The 23,549-nt window shown below is 39.6% G+C and overlaps 1 protein-coding gene across 1 annotated transcript in view; it reads right to left on the reverse strand.

The window, feature by feature from the left end:
• Positions 1–23,549, reverse strand: part of CERS6 (ceramide synthase 6) — a gene marked incomplete at both ends in the record, with an annotated part of 114,611 nt that overhangs the window by 22,118 nt on the left and 68,944 nt on the right. The window contains 3 exons of the mRNA XM_080346661.1: positions 32–160; positions 6,796–6,888; positions 10,936–10,986. Of these exons, the coding sequence (XP_080202787.1) occupies positions 32–160; positions 6,796–6,888; positions 10,936–10,986 (273 nt within the window). The remainder of the gene's footprint in view (positions 1–31; positions 161–6,795; positions 6,889–10,935; positions 10,987–23,549) is intronic.

Below are 23,549 nucleotides of genomic sequence, written 5' to 3' on the forward strand. Positions count from 1 at the left end.
ACAGACACTGATGATATACATATTTTCTCACCTCTAGGACAACATCAGCCGCATCATGGAGACATAAGGTCAAGGTTCCCACTCGTGTCAAATTGGTTACATATGAGAAGGTTATCAGGGTGACTGTTACAATGTGATGTGTAAACATGATGCCAAAATCCTAGAGCAGCAAGAAGCAGGGGAAAAAAATGAACCAAACAGAGTGAGATTCAGTACTTTTATACAAAAACGGATGGATGTTTTTTAAATACAGTATTATGGTTATGATACATAAAGATCTTGCTACATAAGTGCATTAAGTACCCTGCTATATATCTCACTTAGATTGAATAAAATAACGATTGTATGTTAACAAAATACAAAAAGGTTATTGAAAGCTGTGCAATATCTACACTTCTCAGTTCATAGTACTTTAATCTAATGAAGTAAACATTTGTGGCTGAAGTTACTTTCAAAAGCCATATGTATATACAAATCAAATGCCACCATATTTCTTACACACCAAGCAAAATACAATATGCAGAATAACACACCATTCACAAGAGTTCAAACAGCTACACAGGAATGGGAAACACATTTCCACTGCACCATGCATTATTGACAGTCACCTGCCAAGCCCAACTGAGAGCTTTCACAGAGCTGAGAATCCCAGTTCCAGATTTTTATTTGTTTCTTTAATGAAGTTGCTTTGTCTTCACACTGTAGCGGAGTCAGAAAAGTCCTCAAATGAGCTGATACAGCTCCTCCTACTCCAATCTAACTTGTTGCCTCCCAAATGATGCAGGTTCAGTGGTCTCCAGATCGCTAACTCTGAGTTATTTGGCCAGCAAGTAACTATTACTATTGAAAAATACCTGGAGCAGTGAAGCTCCTGCAACACCACATTCCCAGGTACACGTCAAGGGGCAAGCAAAGCAGAGAAAGAAACCCTGCTTGGCTTACACACTCAACTATTGAGAGAAAACAACCCACAGAGATGAGACTTCATCTCTGCAAGGCACCAAGTCAGTCAAAAGGAAGTCTTGCTGGGGTTTGCTGAAGTACCCACACAGCTTTGAGAAGGGATATCAAAACCCTGAAGATCACAGGCACGATTTGACCATGCACTGGGCGCAAAGTTACCACAGTCTTCAGCTAATGAGCCACAGCAGAGAAGCTGTAACTGAGACCCTGCAGTCTTTAGAGAGGCAGCATCTGGTTTGCCAAGGGACTGAAAGTACATGTTGGGCAGGAGGGCCCCGCAGAAAGTGCTGGTGATCCCCCACCAACACAGGGTTAACTCCAGAAAAGCAGCAGCTACAGCTGCTGGCTGCTCTGTCTGTCATACGCTGGGAAGGGGAACTGCCCTGTGTTACGGCACCTCTCTTTGGGAACGCAGCAGGCACCACTGCTTTCAAGAACGTGCAATGCCACTGTCTCTCAGTATCAGCACTTGCTTTTACTGCAATATACACCTGCAGTCCGTGGAAAAACCTGCAGCTTGAGCAGCCTCACTAGCTGAAGTGGGACAGGACCTCTGCCCAGCCTGTAACTTTATGTTTAATGCTACCAGGTGCTATAAGGTCCTATTTCCTCCACATACTCATCAATGGGCATTGCCAGTATCTCCAACACAAAGCTGATGCAGGGCAGGGAGAAAGAAAAGGACACAAAACAAAATAAAACCAAAGACAGAGAACTTGATCCTAGTTTGGTATAATACAATATTTCTCAGCCAGGCTATTTGGTCCCCAGCAGTGTGGAGCACAACCAAATACATTCAGCAGTCACCTCAAGCCACTGCTTTATATGCATTTCCTTAAAGCAGACTGAACAGAAAGAGAATTAAAGGCTCTTTCCCTTTCTAAGAGCCCTAAGGGAAAGCAGGGGTACAGCACCTTAGTAATTTAGGTAACTACAAACCCACACATGGGGACCATTTCACCGTACCATAATCAAAACAGTAAAGCACCTACCTTATGCTCTGGGACTAGAAGTAAGATACTAGCATTGCCATGTGGCCATACTGCAGCCTAGCTCTTCACCTGCTTCAGCTGCAGGTGCTACGGCACTGCTCTTCATCTCCCTTCTAACTGCAATTATCTTAGCACACAAGCAGTCCAAATGGGGGAAGAAGACAAGCAGAAAATTCTTGTCTGTTTTTCTAGCTGACACATTCGTGTTCTACAAATACACGATTTGTGGTCCCTCTTGGGAAATCTTCAAGGCATTCTTGACAATATAGATTATTCCCAAGTAGCCCTAATGCTCTTGGGCAGCAGTCTTCTGCACTTTTGCATGAATCTACTTACAGAAATGCTATCCAGGGAACTCCTTCTCTAACAACATTTCTTAAAAGAGACAGTTATCTGACTGCCAGCTCTGAAACGGAGATGCTGCACTGATCTACTGAAGATCAGTAGAAAAAAGTAGCAGTGATATAAATATGACTATTTTTGCTATGCTGGTCCCTTCTTTCCTGTTTGTGACATCTCTTTACGTCAGTAATTAATATCATGCTTTGAAGATGCTACCTGCTGGATTTTAATTATACATAAGGGTAATGAATACACAGAAATTCATGGTACAAGGCCCCATAATGTCAAGTGGTACTCGTGTTCCCAGCCTGCTTGAGCACTTTCACCCATACACAGCAGAAAAGCATCTATACAGGAAGGAGCTTTTAATTTTTTTAAAATATATTTCAAACTGTATGTAAGTTTGTGCAAGATGCATTTATTTACAGCAGATTTGTAGCCTCCACATATAACTGCTGAAAGATATCATGTGCCTGCATCACATAAATATGGGGCTAGGAACTGGAGAACGAACCTTCTCCTGACACCATCAGTGGGAAGAACACAGGGCAGACAATAGAGAAACCTCATGGGTCTCAACTTGTAGAGAAACCCTCTGGCATCAAGGCTTCTGCTACCCAGGTTTTTTTAATGTGACACACTCACTGACTAAACTGCAAAGTGAATATGGAGCATTAGTGCCACTGGAGGGCAAAACATCATCTTTATTAGTCACTCCAGCTTCTGGAAATGGGCTTCAACAAGGAAGAGGAGTATCAACAGCTAAAGGTTTCAACCATTACAATTCTTCTAAAGGTCCATAAAATGTACACAATCTAAATTCCTTTCCCCTGAAACAAAAGAAATCAGCTCTATGGCCCTTTTCTTACTGAGTTCAAAGAAAGAGATCTAGGATCTAGATTCAGTCAGTCAAATATAGCATAAATTTTCTAGACTCAAAATGGAATATTCAACAAAATTAGCACCTACAGATTACTTTATTGTGGGAATGAGTGAACTGTTATTTAAAAAAAAAAAAAACAAAACAAAAAAAAAAAAAAAAAAAAAAAAAAAAAAAAAAAAAAACACAAACCACAGAAGCTCTAGGAATTGCAAAATGCTTGGAACTAAAAGGTGTGAAGACCAGAAAGGTCTCCAAGATATTCTACGAACCTGTTAACACACTGAATGAGTGGAAAATTTTACATGTTCCTTTAAATACACAGATCAAATATTGTTGTATCAAACAATACTTCAGGTATCCAGAAAGTATACAAATAAGCTTCACTGCTTTTAATACTCATGAGAGGCTTGGGAGGCTAACAAAGTTCCCAAATCTAATGTTTTCTCTGTATTTTACAAAAGCAGAGTATGGCAAGCTGGACAGAGATGATACAAAACCAAATCATACTAGGTTTTGGTCTTTGCAAATGAAAATCCTTAAGGGTAGAACATTGTTACAGCAACACAGTAGATATTTATGAAGCAAAAACCATGCCATTCTAAAACAGTAACAGTTAATCTACTTTGTTTGTTGTCTTAATGCCAATAGTAGACATGTGCAACAGCCTAAAATGGTTTGCTCGCACCTCTTCAGCCAGGCAAAGATAATCTCGTGGAATTTATAACACCTAAATAAACAGGTATTTGAAAGTCAGCAAACCAATTGGAAGTCATTTTAAAGTCAGGATTTTGCTAATAGAGAAGAATAAAACAGAAACGGAAAATGGCAAGTACATTTCTCTTGAGCTACAGTGAGCAGGAGTCAGGCCAGAGCTGGGTGCTGGTGCTCACAGAGAAAACCTCCCGCACCTCGCCCTGAGAGGAACCCGCTGCATGGAAGTGGCTGCCTGAGCTCCTGCTGGGCACAGGGCTGCCAGGACACTGCAACACAGCCACTGCTGAATATAAAGTATATGAAATTATAACCAAGGTTTAGATAAAAGTATTCCTCTCGCTGTAACATGAAAACATCAACAGGTTTCTCAGGCTGAGAACTGTTAATCTGCTCTGTATAGGCTGTCATGAAGTATTACAATTACATCTGATGTTAGCTGGCAAATTTCCTGCTTTTTCCAGTTAAAGACAGCCTTATTTCATGCAGGCATCATTTAATATATTGCATACTGAATACATTAAAAGGTTTCCACAGTTTCCACAGATTTTAAACTATACCTGCTCTTGAAAAGAGAACTATTACAATGCTGCAAGAGCTGGCTGCTCTGTCAAGCTTATACTCCTTTTTGTCAACTACCATAAGCTCCTAGTACTAACATTTTTCAAATCATGGGTTTCCTTGACAGCTTCCACTCAGGGTTGGCCACAGAACAGTTTTACTGTGTGACACCAGTGCACGGCCGCCTTTCTCCAGTCTGATCTTCCTAGTTATCAGTTTCGCTTACATTGCAAAAATAACTGTCTCCACAGTCCAAACTGGTCAGTGATCTAGTAAGTTATTTATAAATATGGCATCTCCATTCTCCCCTGCAGAGTGCTTATAATGAATGGCTTCTGACATTGCACTGCAGATATTGTGCTCCTGCTGGACACTGGACGTTCTCAGACACAGCAGATGCACAGGACACTGCTTTGCTCTGGTGCTTGGGGTTCAAGCACTGCAAATCAGCAGCAGGGGTGTCACTTAGTTATTACCGCTCCACTTCCTGTCCTCCTTCTCCCATTCTATTTCCACAGCAGGCTGCTGCAAAGTCTTCTTGATAACAAATACAAATCATTTAAGAGACTTGCAAAAGATTGTTTACTTGCACCTATGCTATGAACAGGACCAGGCTCTAGCTCTGTGCTCAGCTCACCATAGGGAACAAACCTTCCGGGTCATGAGGGGAAAAAATATAGCATTTGCTCACGAGAAAGGTATTACTGGCCCTCCTAATGGCCCTTTTCAAAAGTGCACTTCAGTGCTGAACCAAGATGCTTCCAATTTTCACATGAGCAAAGTGACTAGTCAGGAACTGATCAAATATTCTTTAAACACAAATTGTACTGCAAAATTGCACTACTGTTGCACCTGTAATGCTGTTACATTTTCCTATCCCTCAACAGGTACACAATGAAATGTGACCAATGGCACAGTGCAGAGGGCTGAATATGAATGTTGGGGGACTGATTAGACACAAAACTTTTCTGCAGCAATAACCTGAACAATTCTGTAACATTGCTGCAGAGATTACGTTTTGATTGATATATTAACAAATGACTCTTCAATATTGCTGGCACCTGCATCTTACATATGCTAGTCAATGTTACTCTTCATTTAAATTCATCTCCACTACCATACAGCTCTGCTGAGCACAGTTTTTCTGCATCTGTTTTTTGAAACGGTGAAGCTGTATTCATTTCAAGCTCATGATTAACAGAATGTTTAGCATCTACAGATAATGCAAGCAAGAGATTTACACGTATTCATCTTACATTGGTGGTTTTGTTTACTATTTACCATCCAATATGAATTTAAAATTTGTGGATGTTTTCTTGAGATATCTACTTCTGGAAAAATTTGAAAATTCAAATAGAGGGGTGTTTTCCTACATCCATAGCTCTGACAGAAGACTCTTAGGAGCACACTGTGTTTCCAAACAGCAGCTAAATTTATTCAGGATATATTGTATTCTTCATTTACTCTTTTCAGAGTTATGCTCCTGCTAAAATTCTACTGATGGATTTTTCCATTAGCATAGCCTACAATCATTTAATTAAATTACAACAGAAGCAGATACATAAAAATATTATAACATCTTTCCAAGTGTTTTAAACAAATAACTTTGCAACATTAAAAAACCCTGCAAGAATAGCTCAATGGACTGGTATTATAGAATGACCGTCATGCTCTCTGTTCTGCTATGGACTAGCACTCTCTTTGGAGGAGAGAACTTGGACAAAGGAATATGGAACGGGTTGCTACTGATACTGGAAAAACGTTTTTATTGGGCCAGAGTTTTATTTTCTTGATTAATAACCCATTAACAGCAATGCTCTGATTCTTGAAATTATGTAACTGTAAAGGTAAGATTAAACGTAACATCACTTTTTAATATTAAATGTATCCCAGTTTTTACCATCCCTTTGCAGAATAAATTGAAAGCCCTCACAGATTTTACCAAAGCGATACTGTGAATTTTTGAGGCAGTCTTGCTTTGTCATTGATATTTCATCAATATTTTCTTAGAAAAAACAGTATATCCACTAGCTACTACATGTTCAATTCCATTCAAGTCCCTGTATGAGAGCAGAAGGGTTTTTTGGCTGATGCTATTTCTCCTTGAGTATTTGTTTACTCAAGGTTCTTCTTCCCATGTACAGAAAAAACCCACAGCATAGTAACAAGGAACAGAGTAAGACAAGCACTTTAACATTAATTTCTCAGTGATGGATATCTGCAAGACGTGGTGACTAGAAACAACTGTATTTCTAGTTCACTGCACAGGTAATACAGGTATTCCCCGAGTCAAGAAAGATGCGTGCTTAAAGTTTTCAATTTTTTTAGTCTCACTCTTCTTACCTTTCTTTTGATGTCAATGAATTGAGAAAACATTAAGGACCAGTAGAATGACAATTCAACTATGTAGTAATAATGAAGGTCAGGCATCAGTGGCTGAAAGATGGAGATGAGAAAAGGTTAATAAAATCTAACTGACATTATAGGCAGCTCAGGTATAGAGGAGACACATAAACATCCTATATAAGAAAAGCAATCATGGTTGACTCTTTCAAACTTTGATGGCTGTGGAAAAATAAAGCTCCGCAACCTACCCTCCTCTTACGTTTTAGTCTTGACAGTATTGTAATACCAAAAAAATATTATGTTGTCTGGTCAAAACCTAGAACAAACTGAATTCTGAATACTCCAAAGTGTTTTGAAAGATTACTTGAAACATCTTGCTGTACATCAGTAATGTGGGTTTAAAGCATAGCAAAAGAAAGAATGCTGGAGCAGATTAGAGATAGGTAATGCTAGTATATAATCTCATCTGCTCACGATGAAAATGTTGTGAGCTTTAAACAGGAATCTTTCAAATATAAAAGCTTACTTCTAAAAAATTTAACCATTTTCTGGGAACATGTTAACATTCGTTAAGAAGAAAGTAAAATAAATTTACCTAGGCATCTTGTTTGACACACAACATGGTTACACAGATGTTTAAAAGTAAAACAAAACTAAAAACTCACAGGAACTTAACGCACAAAGAAAACCAAGCTGGGGAGCTTTAAAGAAGGTAACTGGTGGCACACATAGTCTGTTAAGCCCCCAGCCTAAGAGAGTCAGTCCTAGGAGCAACTCTAATTTTCCTGTGATGGTGTTTCCATGCTAGTCATGTCTTCCATTGCTGTGATAGAGAAGGGCGCTGGCACAGGAGAAGCTCCCAGGGACATCTCCTGAGAGATTAGATGAATGATCTCTAGCGCAGTTTGCAGCAGCACAACCATGCACCTAAGCAGGGCATGAGCTATTTCCATGGGCAAGAGGCATTTCAGTTGCCTCTTTTACTCCCATTCCCTTGTGCAGACCAATTCTTTGCAGGTTAAACACAGTCCTTAGGTGCCCACTGCCTGGTCTATGTGGGTTATTTAAATATAGACAGATGTTTATGCTTTATGAAAAATGTATACACTCAAAATCAATCTTTGAAAGACATTTCTTGGTCCAATATAATCCTTTTCTGATTTAGTGAGACTGACAGTAGGCTTTTAATTAGGTGTAATCAAAAAAAAGGGAGGAGAACATGAGTTAGCAATGAACCATGACTATTATACTCATTGCAAGAGAATTCACCAGGGAAAATTTCTAGTAAAGTAATTAAGGTTGTCAGCTGCTTGATTAACAATAGCACTAGTATTTCTCAACGCATATATAATGCTAATGTAGGGGGATTCTAAAGATATCGTTTCCCTCCATGAAATGATCCATAGCATGTGTTTAAGTTCGTTTTAATGTTAGGTTTCACTTCTCCATAGACTTCAATAGGACTACTCTGTGCTTATGGATACATTGTCACCCAAATGATCCATTTGACTACATGTACAGTGAGTCCAGCTGGATTTCTGCAATGCTGTGTTGAGTAACTTACAGAGGATTTGTAGCAAACAAGAGACTAGGAGTTTTATCTAATTAAGAAAAAAACACAACCAAATTGAAAACCCTGATTAGCACCCAGTAGTCATTTGTATCTCCAGCATAATGACTATGGTAATGACTTTTATTTGATTATTTGCTTTCTGTTGGACCCTCTCCACCACTATCATGTTTTTAGATATAGTAAGTTTAGTTGTCACTCTCTAAAAGTTGTAACCAACCTTCTGAATGTCCTCATTCTTCTGATAAGTCTGGGAAATATATGTTCTTTAACCAGAAAGATTCGTGGTCTTTCGTCATAAGTAAATCTCTTCTTGCACATAATAACACCAACATACAGGACTGAAAGGCACCAGTGATTGCAGTTATATCCATTCTGATAAACGATTGTTCCTAAAATTGCTGAGGGATGAAGATTCAACACTTCCCACATTCAATTTCTTCTGCTGCTTCCCTAATGTTATTCAGTTCACCCTCCAGTCCCTGGTGTAATTTAAGTCATTATTTCTTCAGAGGCTCAATGACCAAATTCCTTCAGCCCTCCTCAGATCAAGATTTCTGATCATTCTTGCTGAACTTTCTCCACTGACCTATTTCCAACAGGTACACAACTTTCAAGAACTGTAGCACCCAAACCTAAATACAGTTGTCCTGTTTAGCCTGCCCAGGGCTGTTGGCTGTCACAGGGAATTCATGTGTCTTTCAAACAATACTCTTCTTCATACTTTCCAGTTTGGTGATGACTCTTTTTTTTTTCCCCTCTCCCTGCCTCTCAGGGGAAGAAAGGAAAAAAAAAGGCAATAGGTTAGACTCCTTAAATTTGCAATTCAGTGTAAATTATATTTGAATAGCAGCTGGTACAATGTCTCAGTGATCCCTACTGGGACTCCTGGATGCTGAATTAAAAAAAAAAAAAGAAAAGGCAAGCTGCAACATTTTAAGGAACTCAGAATTAGAATTTAGGCTAATTAAAAAAGCTACCACAAGTTATTACAATTTTAAAGGCCATCTTACTAGGTAACATTTGAAACCTTTGTTACCTCTATCTTATAACAAAAGGAAAAATTATACTTCATAACTTTAGTCTCTTGTTGCCTCCTGTTATACAAGGGGTATTAAAGAAACAGGTGGTTCTTTGTTTTCCCAAAAGGGTTTCCAAAGTCCATTCCTAGGCCATATGCATGATGATAATTTTTCCTTGAAAAGGCTACCTTACTGTTGTTGTTATTATTAATAATAATAAAATGGAGCATTCAATTAATTCACTGATCCTCACAACATCCATGTTCAAAGTTTCTCGTATCAGACCAGGAGGCAAAATGAGGCAGTGGTAAAATGAGGCAGTGGTACAGCCAAGGCAGAGTTCAGGAGTTATCTTTTCTGAAAAATACATTGAATCCTTTGGAGCAGGTTGACTGCTCTGTTGAAACACATCCCATACTTTAACAGCTAGGTCCAGTAACACAAACTAATGGAAAGCACAGGAGAGGTTTCTCAAAGCTCTTTGGGTAACCAAATTTTGCAAGCCACTGTTCATCCAGATAATGATAGTCAGAATTTCTACCCTTCTGCTTTCACTTGTCCTACTCCTTTTTCCCCTGGCAAAGAACAGTTTCCAGAGTTGGTAATCCTGGTGTTACTGCAGCAGCTGCATGTCGTTAAAGCAACTGTCCTGCTGCGCAAGATGGCCAGACCTTGGACCTAGGAATTAAATAATCCTGGAGCTAGTTAAAACCTTAGCAGTGTAGTAAGGAATAAATATACAGTCATTGTTCTTTTGAAGATTGTTTAAAGGAAATCAAATTTCAAACTTAAGGAAAATTTTTAGAGGACTGAAAGAGGGAATGAGAGCAGCAGGACAAAACCTGAAAGAGCATTTTTACTTCAATGACGGCATTCTTCTCCTCAGTAAAGGAGGTAAATTAGTTAAGTCCTTTCTTTGAAATTAAGTTATATACTTGGACCTAGAGCAGAGTGAAAGGCTGATGCTTTTTGAATCCATGAGAATACAGACATTGCTGAAGATAAAGATTTGAAACCATTTTCAATTCTCTCATGAATTTTACCTTCTTTCATTGTAAGCTTCCATGAGGCCAGGACTGGACAGCCTCTATGTAAATACCTAAAGGAGAAACTTACCTTCTCTCTTTAGTCTCCTCTTTGATCACACAAGCTGTCAGGGATTAGTTCTTACCCTGTGTGCAGTGTAACAACCACAAGAACTATATTGGCTTTTCCCATCCAACTGAATCTGAAGCATTGCTAAAACTTTCAGAATCCTCAGAATTTTGTAAAAAATTACCATCCTACTGCCATTGCAGATGTCTGCTTTCATGGTTAGATTTCCCCGATCTCTTTTCAGATCCTGTGCTTTATTTCAAAACAGGTGTGACAGCTGTATTCATCTTGCCTCTCCTGAACTTGAGCAAGATGTGGAGCATCTAACAATGTTCTGAAATACTGAGTAGCCCATTCACATTAACATATTGACAAAAAGCTCCACCATAATAAAAACAGAGCTCTGGTAGAAGTGTCATGGTTGGTTTTAGGCAGCACTGTAACTTTTACCTGATATGGATACCCGTTCCAGCACTGTCTGGTATTCCAGAGCCAGGGTGTCTGAGAAGAAAGAAAACAAAAAGGTCTGTACACACTATTTTGGGCAATGCAAATGTATATGGTTAACAAAAATGAAGGACAAAACTACAGAAACAGCTTACAATTTGCAATTTTTGACAGAAGCAATGAAAATTGAATACAAGGTGATTCCTCCAAGATTCACAGCATGAATTAGAGCAACCTGCCTGTTCACAGAGGTTTTTGGTTGGTGTACCATGACTTCATATGAATAGCTTTTGCAGGCGCGCAGGTTGAACATAATCAGCTTGTGCTCAGGTGGTCAGATCTCACCTTACCTTCTCAATAGCATGGGAAATCTTAGTCCTTGGCTGCTCAAATATTTTTAAAAATGTCCCTTGCATGTGCTGTTACATATAAGCATCCTTCTTCCATACAGGATCCATCCTTCAGCCCAGCCACATCAGCTCAAGACAGAAAATCATACCTTTTGCTTTCCTGGCTAAAGACAAGTCCATCCAGATATGACAGATCTTGCTATCACACAGAAAATACTCTGATATCTTAGGGCAACATGAAAGGTGCCAGAGACAAATTTATTGTAGCATGCATCTTACAAGCTCTTGCCTTGCAAAAACCTAGGCAAACTTAAAGACTTTGGGACAAGCAGCCCTGTTATGCTTCTTGTTTCTTGGCCACTTGCACAAGATTTATGTGATTATTTCTCTTTCAAAGCCACAAGAGAGCCTTTTAAACCTTCTCTTGTAAGCAGGTTGCTTCTTTTAGAGTTCTTTAGTTTTTATCTCCTTTCTGTGCAACTAAATGGACTTAAGAGAGAAAATGCCATACTGGCAAGCTCTTCTATGCAACATACTCAATCATTAAGTATTTCTATACTGGGTAATAAGAACGTGACCAAACAAACAGCTACCAAGCAGCCACACTTCCGTTTTAGTGCATGAGCAGGAACAACTCCTTTCAGATATGCATGTCTTTCAAAGCACAGCTGCATCTCAGGTTCTGGCACATTCAGAAGCACATGTCTACAGTGCAAGTACTCATCCACTATGTGCCTCACTAGAAACACGAAATAAAACTGTGTATTCAAGATCTTTGTGCAGCTCCTTTACACAAGCTTAACTGCTCTACATCCAAGTATAAAGGGAGCAGAACATCATTAGTAGGTCTCCTGGACTGAGGCACACATACCCTTATGGCTTCCAGTGCTTCCACTAGATTACATTTTTTAAAATAAATCCACATTGCATGAGAAGCAGCATTTTATTGTTTTCATCACCAGGTGGAGCAGTTCAGCTCAGGCAAAGCCTAATAACAAACCCATGCAAAATACAATGGGTGAGCATCAAACCAAATACAATGAACACTAAGCAGAATGTTAAAGCCCGAGGCTGAGGATCAGGATAGTAGAGTCTTTATAAGTAGGAAGGATTTGTTCCATATCAAAAAGACATGATGAAGTCTAGCCATAATTACAGCCCATTCCCAACCACTACTTAAGTTCTATTGTGATTTGTCTTACAGAAGGTCCTTATAGCCTTTGTTGGTTAATAGTGATGTAGTATCATAACTAAAGGCTCTTCCTAGTTTTCTGGATGTGTCTTCACTCAGAAAACAAGATAAAATATAACTTCCACACTCATACCCCCAATGCTCCTGAAATGAAAAGGAATAATTCTTACAGTAACCTGAGCAGTATGCCAATATTTAAAGTAACAGACCTCTCAGAATTTCTGATATGCCTCTCACAGGATGCTGTAAGTATGACTGAAGTCCATCCAAACTTCCCCTTCTCTCTGTTAGGAATAATAACTTCATGAAAGCAATTTATTTGTTCAAATATCTCCACAGTAGTTACTGTGCTGAGTTCTCATTTCACACAACAAAAAAGATCTTTGGAAACAGCCACAGCCCCTCTGCAAGTATTACTAATATACAGAATCTAAAATATTTCTGACAGCTGCCTAAATTAGATGCATACAAATATTGTAGGATAATTCATAGTTTTCGCCAGGTTTGAAAAGCTGTAACTGTCTTTCATATCAGATGCAACATGAGATAAGAGATGATTCCTACCCAATTACTTTGCTACCTAAATTACAGGTGCTAGCAAAAAATGCACATTTTTCTCTTTCAAATATTATGACATCTTAAGGCTTCTTCAGAGAGATGCTTGCTGTAGGAGCTGTAGATACAGAGGTTTATGTGCAATTAAAAAGCTGAATGCCAAATAAAATAGGCTTCACTGGAGGAACCCATAACCACAAAGCCTGAAAGGATACCACAAACTGACAAACAGTATAATATATGTATTAAGCCTCAAAGACCAATACATTGCAGAACATCTGCCTCTTCTGAACCACAGAAAGCTCAGAGAGCCATGCTGCCATCTCAAACAAAATGCTTCTGAGTAGCTGTCTGGAAACATAATGGATCCTCTGTGGGCAACAGTGGCTAAGACAGCAAGGCACATCCAGCACCTTCCTACCCCTCTTTCCTCCCCAGTTTCCCCTCCCCTTGACTTGCCCTGGCATCTCTGAGTTCACTCTAGCAGCTGTAGCAGCGGGGGACTTTGGTTATGTTTGCCCTGGAGGGTTTTAGGAGGGAGGCAGAGAAAGAGCTGGGTTTAGGCACAACTTTCCCCTCTGGCCCCCACAATGAATACAGTCCTAGATTGAACCCTAACTCTTCCATGTAGACCATGGTTACAGTTGTAGCAAGAAGCATCTTGTTTAGTCCTCTGTGAACCTCACAACTGTGGGATACTCTGTGCAGGCTTCAACAGGAAGGAGAGAATAAAGCTCACACAGTCTGCAGTGTGACACCTTGACACACGGGGGAAAGGTGAGTTAATCAGAAAGGACCCAATACCGGCAATCTCAGGGCTCAGCTGAGCCCTGTGTGTGCTGACAGGACATGTCTGTGCACCTCCTTCCACCAGCAAGCTCACTGTGAAGCAGAGCCCAGCTCTTCCTGAAAAGTCCCATGATGGACAGGGAGAAAAGGTCAGTGACTTGGCTTTGCAACAGATCCTTTTTTGATAAACATAATGATAAAAAAGGTTCTACTGTTTCCACTGCCTGTAGAATGGCCCGGTTCCCTTTTTACTTCTTGCTGTCAGTACGTGAACTCTGGGGAAGGGATGAACATGAGGGACTGGAAAAGAGAGGAAATGCAAAGATCCTTATAACAAAAAACATCCTTAAACTAAAAAACAGAATACTGAAATCTTCAGTACCAATTATGTTAGGCACAAAGTACCAGCACTACAACGCTGACATCCTCCTTTACAGAATATAAAGGAGTTCAGATGAAACTTAAGCTTTTCCACACTTTGGTGCAGTGCCTCATCGGTGCAGTATCGATGACAGGGGAGGATGAGAAACAGCTGTTGAATCTGCTGTCAACAAATCTATTATTTTTGTTTCCTTACAGGAATATCTGTCAAAAGCTCCATCAAACCTCTCCAACTCTGTGATTAAGGGGACTAATTTTAAAGAACTCCTGCAGAAATAAAACTTCACTTGAGACAAGGGAATGACTAAGATGGGGGGTGGGGATGAGGAGAAGAAAAAGAAGAAAAAATTTAAAAGGTGGGGGGAAACAAACAAAACCAACCCACAACTAAACCAAAACCAGAACAAAGATCTGAAACATCTGCATACTTAGCCAGAAGCCTCAGGTTGTTCTGTATCCCTTGTCCCATTCACTTATCTACAGAGAAAGCCCTGGCTTTCAGAAGCCCCAAAGCAATGATATTCTGCATGTGTTGCTTGAAGTGCTGCTAGTAACTAGTATGTGAAAGGTCCGTTTTGATAGTAAATGGAGGAAAAAAAAAATACTACAATAAAAAATGCCTTCAATTTATGATATGTTCCCTAGACAGCTGATCTGGCTGAAAGGTATTTCTGTGTGTATTTTATCAGGGAAAAAACCGATGCACCTGATTAAGGATTATTTTAAAATAACAATGTAAATTTCAGTTCATCATACAGTAATACAGATAAATACATATATATTAAAAAAGAATACTCCTCTCTCACCCATATGTGCCCAGCAGAACCCACTGAGCATTGGAAACACACAAAGGCCAGAGGGCAGGTTCTCAAAGAAACCAACAAGAGCTGTACAGGTCACAAGCCATCAGATGTGTGTGTACCAGGCATGTCACGGGTACCAGTGAATTCCACGTATATTTTATAGAATCAGCATGTCAGCCACTATATATGTACATATATACATATGTAGGCCAAATAAATTCGCAAAATAACTGCTTTTGGGAAGACAAATTACTTCCACAGTTCACCTCACTGGAAGTGGAGGCATTTTTTCTTGTACCCAGCACAACCAGAAACTCCAATATGTAAGTGGCACCAACAAGCATGGGTCTTGCTTTGCCCTTGGAAGTGTGAGCCTACAGACAAACAAGAGATGTGCAATAAATGAACACAGCATTGCAGGCATTCATTTTTTCTTTTCGTAGTCCAATAACTTGTACAAGTAACATATTGAAGAAACACTTGCAGAAGTATTCCACTAAGCCTAACGACAGCAAAACCCTGCGCTCCACAGGGCAGCTTCTGCCCTAGCAGGTTGGAGTATTGGATAGAGCTGCTACATATCTGATTTACATGGGCATGTTGTAACTTCCAAAGGGCTTTTTCCTAAATTCCCAGGTAAGTAAGAAAAATCTTTGCCTTTTCCAGCAGATAAACAAATACAATCTGCCTGCTGTTTTTATCAGAAGTACAGCATGTAAAAAGCCAGGAACATCATGACAGAACCCCCACATCTTACAGAAGTGCAAAAAAACACATTTCAAACCAAAATGAGAGAGCCTCAGTCCAAGAAAAGATTTTAAGTTGCTTTTGAAATTAGAAAACATTTGATGCCATAGAACAAAACCAGCACCATACAGAAATCCTGAGCCCTCACTGTGTATATGCTCACTACTCTGCAACCTGAAAAGGCCAAGATTTTATCTGGCTTGGTTACAGCTTTACATAATTTGTCTCTGACAGCTACAAGCAGCATTAAGTGGAACAGAAATTAGCACTATTAATTGAAGTCAAGATAATACATACTTTTGGCAAAGTTCAACCCACCTCATTTATTTTGGGCTGATACAGGCAAAGATGTTTCAGGGCATTCATATCTCTACTTCCATCAAGCTACAGCAGGTCCTTGCTCTTGATGGAAACAAGCGGTACAACTGAGGCCGATTTCATCTTCCTTTACTTAGACCCCAAATGCTATGTGCAGTTTGCTCTTACCCACAGGCCTAACATGAGCTGTCTGATACACACATATAACATATGACACACACATACGCTTTTCCTTGCACTGCTGGCAGAACACCGTCTCCTCCTTGCCATATCCAGAGCTTACACCTTGTCTACCTAAAAGTGCAATTGTAGCAGCAGGGGAGGAGACTACAATCTTTCTGTTGACTGCAAAATATAGAAACATTCAACACTTTCCACCTCTTTTGTATTATCCAGGAACTGAAAATATAAGCACCCTTCATAACATTTTTTTTTTCATTTGGTTTTGTACATGCTTAAATTACATAGAATCTCAGCGTTCACTTTTTTCCCCACTTATGGCTAGGGATTATCACAATTTTTTTCTTTTTCAACATATCAATAAGCATTCCTCTTACACATCACTTGGTTGAATAAGCACTCGCTTAGAGGGGAATTACTTAAATTGCTTGCTTTCTTTTTCTTTCTGCAACACCTGCATCCTCTTGGCACGGTATGCTGAACGGATGCTGAAGTTAGAGACAAAGTCAGAATACCAGGCAGCACAAAGCATCCTTCTATAGTTTCCCATGCCACGGCTCTATGTTCTAGTGTAAAAATGGCTCCAAGAGATTTTACAATAAATTAATCCCTTAGATGCAAATTCCACAGTGACCCTGGGTTTTCTTTCCCATCTTCTTACTTGGTTCAGTGGGGATCAGTGTAAGTGTAGACTACTGCAGCTTTTCTCTCTTAAGAAGTGTATATCCATTAAAACATCTGCTTTTGTCTATATTGCACAAACTAATACACTTTTTTTTCCTCTCAACTACAGAAAAACTCATTGGTATTAACTGTTGTAAAACAAGTAACAGTTTTACAAATCACAGAAAGTGACCTTTCTTTTTTCACAAGTATCAATATTTCGCAGCATTTTTTCCTCCAGCAGAAAGAAAAAGAAACTCCTCCTCATTTTCCTTGATTTTTAGAAGATTTATAAAGGAGCAATCAGAACGTTCTGAGTCAGTTTTTCAAAGTTTCCAAAGATTATAATCTTCCACTAAGTTTGCCTGGTCTCCAAGGGCTTCAGATTTATGGTGTCTTGGGAACTTTCTCTGATTACCTAGAAATATGGTTTTTTCTTGTCATCTTCCAAAAAAATACCCTGTCTAAGACAGGGTCTGAACCACGTCAACATCATCCCTTGCTACTGTTGCATTTGCCTTGCTACTACTTAAGCATTTCTCATACTAAAGTCTCATTGATTTAAAAACCACATCAGACAGTTTCCAGTCTTTACGGGCCACCGGCGACAGGCACTGAGGGCACAACGTCAGCAGCAAACGACGCCAACAGCACGGGCTGGAGTTGTTGATGGCAGGATGAACTGCAGAATGATCTGACTCTCTGCAAGCGCCAGTGTCTAGCCACCTACACATCAAAATTAAGTATACTTTCATCTACCCACAAAATCACTAAGTTCTGACAAAACACCATGCTGTGAACAAAGAGAACTCAGCAAAATGACAAAATTCGCGGCTACTATTTTGCACCAATTCTGGCATGTTCTTCCTTGCAATGCCTATGATTTGGCCTGGGATGCAGTTACCTCTCACACCAGGAACAGCATTTTAATAAATTCTTCACAGTCCCATGCAGTCATTCATATTTCTTGGCACAGCTGACAACAGAAGTGAAGACACATTGCTGATGAGCCTCCTGAGGTTCTCTTCTCATATATTGTGACTAAGCAAGCTGTTACAAGTTTCTGCAGAACTGTTGGGGGTTTTTGTTGTTGGTTTTGGTTTTGTTTTTCTCTAGACATTAGTGCTTCGTATATGCAGAAACAAGGCATTTCGGGGCAAAATGCTTTTGTACTGAACAGCGCTCAGCCTTTCCTCTCAGTAATCTCCTCTGCTGATTTCCAAACATAATTAAAAATGATACTTCTGCTAATTGGAAACTATGAAGTATATGGAAGGATGCATAAAAGGCCAAGATTAACAATAATCACTGGAAGATGCACCTGACATTTTAAATGCTAATATACGTGTATGCACAAAAATATTTTTAGGAAAAAAAATGAATTCAAGTTTGGATTTATTTACATAAAATGATCTCCAGAAAGGCAGAGAAAGCTCCATGCACCACATCCATCCACTTTTCCCTTTAAAAATACGATGTATAAAGATCTGGTGTTTATGTCTTGTGCTGATAAATATGTAATTTCAACTTCCAAATGACATGGAAAATGAAGGTGGCAAAAGGATTCCTAGAGTATCTGGAAGGGTCCTAATATTGAAGCATCACATGCATTGAACAGAACTGAAGAACAGTTCAGCTGGAGAAGCTGGCGGCTGTATCATCTCCTCCCACTGCTCTGACCAGTCCCCTTACCAGGATCAGGCATCCAAATATTTGCCTTCAGGTGCGCGCCTTCTTCCCTGCCACTTTGTAGTAAGCAAAGCTTCTTAAACTTTTTGCCTTCGTTTGTAATGGTAACATTTTCAAGCAGTTTTGTCATGAACAAGCTGGGCAGGCAGTGGTGCTGTGACAGATCAGAGCAGCTGAAGGTCTGTATTTAAACACTGCAGAAGCCAGGCTGAAGTTCCTATTCCTTTGCAGGTGCCAGGTTTCCCAGTGATGCTACTCAGCGTATTTTGTAGCCGCTCTACCTGCACAGTAGGAAGAGTCCATAAAAAGTAGTGGACACATTCAGCCAAGCACTCCAGATGCCTGGTAACACTTTGGTGAAGAAAAGCAGCTCTAAACATGTGAGCTTTACAGCTGCCTTGTATTTTTTGATCACGGACCCAAATCACATCGGTCAGCCTAGAATTTGCATCTAAGAGGATATTCATTAATTTATCTTATTAAAACAGACAACATGCAACCATAGGTCTGGAATTAGTTTGTAAAGAGAAGGTGCTGAGGTTTACACTAGGCAAACCATACCAGGGTAGGAGGGTGACCTGTATAAAATTGTACCTTTAAGAGACCATCAAAAATTCCAAGAGCAAATTATTAAAAAAAAAAATTGGGCAGTTCACACTTGGCAGATCACTGCAGAGCTGCACAATTTCAGAATACTCCTTGTTCTCCTACAGGATACAGCTTCAACAAAGCCCCAGGGCTTCCAGTGCTCTCTATGGTCTGGTACTACGGTTACTCAAAGGCATACAGGAAAGCGGTTAATAATTAAACATATTATTACATATCTACTTTCTGTAATTATAGTTCCTATCTGTGGCTGCTCTGCCAGAAGACTGCATCTGTCTGACTTTGCCAAGCCACTGACTTCCACCCCCTGTGCTGTTGGGAAGTGATGACCATGTCCTTCATCATACTCCTGACACCAGCTTTTGGAAATCCCCTGGGAGCTGCTTTCCTTTGCAGGATTCACCATGTGCGCAAGGGCTTGCTTCACTGACATATAACATGCTCCATCACTGCCTGCAGCCCACAGAGGGAGACAGAGTAGATTTTTAACAATAACAAACCCAATCCTTACTATGTGAGCACCAAGGTACAATTTCACACACAAAACCAGATGTTTAAGATTGTGGTATTTATGAATGTACATTGCCTACTGGAAAAAAAAAGTAGTATAAAGAAAAACCAAACAAAAGCTCTCTCCAACTTCCACTTCTCCAGCTGTTGTGTTTTGCTGTACCTTTGTACAGGCACATCACAGTGAGGTCTCAAAATCATCCCCTACAGCCTGAAAATTAGAAATGTATTACCACTGCAGAACTTTTAATAGGAAATATACAATTTCTCTAGCTTCACAGGGCCAAGATTTATCCCATGGGTCACAAGACGGTGACTGAATCACATGGCGTCACCATGGGCAGCTGGTGAGGAAGACTTCTGGCAATGAACTCCTCACTCTCAGTGCTGCCACTGAAGCCCTGACAGAAGAGCTGGCTGCTGTCACAGAGACACCACCAAGTGCCACCCGAGGACCCAGGGAGCAGAGCTCCTTCACATGGATTGCTGGAACAGGCAGGCCAAAAACCACCCATCTCCAGCCACACCAGTGTGATTGTCACTAGATAGGGATCCATTTCTAAGCACTTCAGTCACTGGGCACAGCTAAAATGAGGCATAACTCTAAGTAGCAATGCATAAGGGCAGACTAAAGTAGCCTCTTCCCCACCCGCTCCTGCAACTGCTGCATTTTTCTGAGGTTAGTGCCTATTTACTGCACCAGGGCAACTCACCCACGGGGCAGCAGATGTCTTCACTACTGAACCACTTCTTGGTGTATTTAATAATACCAAAAATACTAAGTACTGCCTAGAAGAATCCCAGTGAGAAAATCTCTCTCATATTTTCCTCTAAAAAAATGGGAGTGGGGGAAATGTTAATAATTTTAATATAAAAACAGTTTGCAAGGAATTCTTTCCTGCTCGGTTCTGAGTCAGTGGTCATGATAACATTTACTTAACTAAAGCAAAGAAAGCCAAAATAATTTCCCAAATCTTTAAAAATACGTAAGCCTGCATAAAATTTTATGTTCATTTCCTCTTTGTTTTTTACCTTCCCCTTCATCTGAGGAAGTGCACAAATACAAACCCCTTTTTGTTTCCATTTGCCATTCTCTTGGTGGATCCATTCAGACACAACTTGCTGTGTTTTCCTGCAACGGACCTATTAAAACAGCTAATATAGCAATAACAGTGGCTGGTAGTGATGAGAGCAAATGACTACGCTTATGTTTTATAACTGCGAAATTTGTACTAAGTTTTAGTATAAAACCATAACTTAGCAAGGGGCAAGAGGAGTGAGTTTGCTCTGCCTCAGTTTCTTGAGTCTACAAATCTTGGGGATGGGACAACAAACAAAAACGAGAAATCCCAGGTGAAACTCTTGAAGTCACATGTGAGATAACAGCAGTTAAAAAACAGTAGCAAAACTCTGAATTAGATTTGAACTTAAAGCAATATTTCCCTGTGCTAACTTCTGTCACTGGAAGGGAATACAATATGGAAAAAAAAAAAGCTCACCAATAATATATTTATTTAACTGCAAGCTTCTTTTCCCTGCTACTTCAAGGCTAAAGTGAAGCAGCTTTATGACTCAAAGCCCTTACAATGTAAAAATACATATTGTTCTAAAGGTTACACTAGTTTAAATGAGGTTACAGCTATCCTGCTCCAAGTCACTGCCTCAACGCTGAGCTGAACTCAATAATGGCAACTCAAACCACCAGTCAGATTATTAATAACCTGTGCTTGTATCCAAATGTGTATTCTTTGCTGAGGTTTAATTAGCCATGGAAAATAGGACTGCTTCGTTCATCTGAATAGCAAAACATGAAAAGCTCCTGGCAATAGAGGAGCGCTGTGCTAAATACTTTGCTACAGGTACAAATGAGCCACCTTAGTTTTCCAAATGAATGAAAACTATTTTTATCACAGAATAGCCCAAATAAAACACTTCAGGAAGCACTTCCTCTAGATCTGCCATTTTTATGTATAGCATACTGAAAAAATTTATCTTCCAGAAAGCTGGGCTGCCAACAAGATGAATACTGTGCTGAAGTCAAAATTAGCAACCAGTCTGCAGGGGAACACCAGGGCTGGCGGCCCCTCTTTCACCAGCCAGAACAGCAGTGCCATGTACAAGCAGTAAAGATGCTGTATGGCTCAGTACCAGCTTAACTCTCCAAATTGCTGATTACAGAGCATTTACTTATTACTCTGATGTTATTAAATACCCCCAGCTGGATTTCAAGCAGATAAAGTGAAATTCAATTGTAGTTTTGTTTTTGTTTTTTTTTTTTAAATGAGTGTGTTGCTTTTCCTCCCACTGCTTATGTCAAATTTGACCCCACTGTCTGCATTTGAAAGTCCTGTTGCTGTAAGTGTCCTATTACTGAATTAGGAATATCATTGATATTCCCCTTTTGCTTGCTCCTTTCAAAAACCCTTTATTTCCTTTCAGCCACAAATAAATTCTGCCAGTTACTATGTAAACTTCAAACAGCATAGACAATAAATTATTTCCTGTGCTGAGTGGCCTTCTCTTATGAATTGTCATTGTTGAAAATGCATTCATTTTCCTTGTTGATGTACGTTGAAGTGTTGGAGTAATTTAAAATTAAGTTTCTCCGCTAACTTTGATCTTTCTCACAGCATGACTCATGATTTGTATCTCAGACATCCAAAGCACTCTATTAATCTCTCCTAAATGCCCTCAGAAATTTTTATGTCCTTTTGAAGAGATATCCAAAACAAATTCCTTTTCCATTAGACAGGACCTAACTTTGTTCTTACGGGAAACGCTTTCCACTTATGATGCTTGTTTAAAATGTAATATGGCATTTCCCCTTTTTCACAACAGCACCTTCCTTCAGGAGACTCTGGCACAAGTGCTCTTCCCTGCTCACACAGTGAATTAGACATTGCTTTATTTAGCACCTAATGCTCACCCCAACTTTCACTGAAAGAAGTAAGACTATTATTGGATTTAAACATCCGAAAGTATTTTAGCTTAACAATTTTCATCACTTACAGATACTCAGCAGTTTCTTTTCCAATTAAAAATAAAAATAAAAAGTAGCAATCAAGAAAAACGGTGTAAATTGATTTTACAGCAAGTACAATCTGCCAAAGGCAGGCTTCATTTCCTCCCTGAGTGGCACATGTATCACATTATCCCTCTGTTAATAGCACAGTAGAATATCAAATACCAGCTATTTGTTCAAAAGGCTCCAGAGTGGCCTCTCACATTCTTCATTTAAATGAGAGTATTTATCCAGTACCAGGCAGATAAGCTCCCTGAACAAAAGTAACGACAAGGTTTCTGTAACAGATAATGTAACAACCTTTCAGGTACAACACAGGAAGGAAACATCAACAGATGCAGAGTAGACTAGAAAAAGTGCCCAACTGAGCACCTGCTTCAAATAAATCAAAAATGAAGGAGACAGAGGGTGGCAGCAAGGGCTCTACAGACACACCTCCTCCTTCCAGCTCTTGCCACAGCGTTGTTTCTTAGAGTCAGTTCTGCTTTAAACCAAAGTGGTAGACATTTCACGTACTCATGCTTTGGTATCACTGCATTAAAACCAGAAAAAATTAACCTGGTTTAAGCAGTCTTATTCTAAGAATCAGACAATCAGATTTATTCCGAAGAGAGGCTATGTTTCTTATATTATTCTGTTCTGCAAAATATCCAGAAGCAATAGCTTCATGAAAAATTAGATGCAACAGGTATGGCAAGAGGACGTGGAAATGATAAGATGAAATACTGACCATCCTGATGCAGCTCAGTTTTTTTCTGCTTCAAAAGACCTAAGTAACATGCACCAAGTTCTGTGAATAGCTTTCGAATGGT

This window comes from Nesoenas mayeri (assembly GCF_963082525.1).
Source record: "Nesoenas mayeri genome assembly, chromosome: 6".
NCBI classification, from domain to species: Eukaryota; Metazoa; Chordata; class Aves; order Columbiformes; family Columbidae; genus Nesoenas; species Nesoenas mayeri.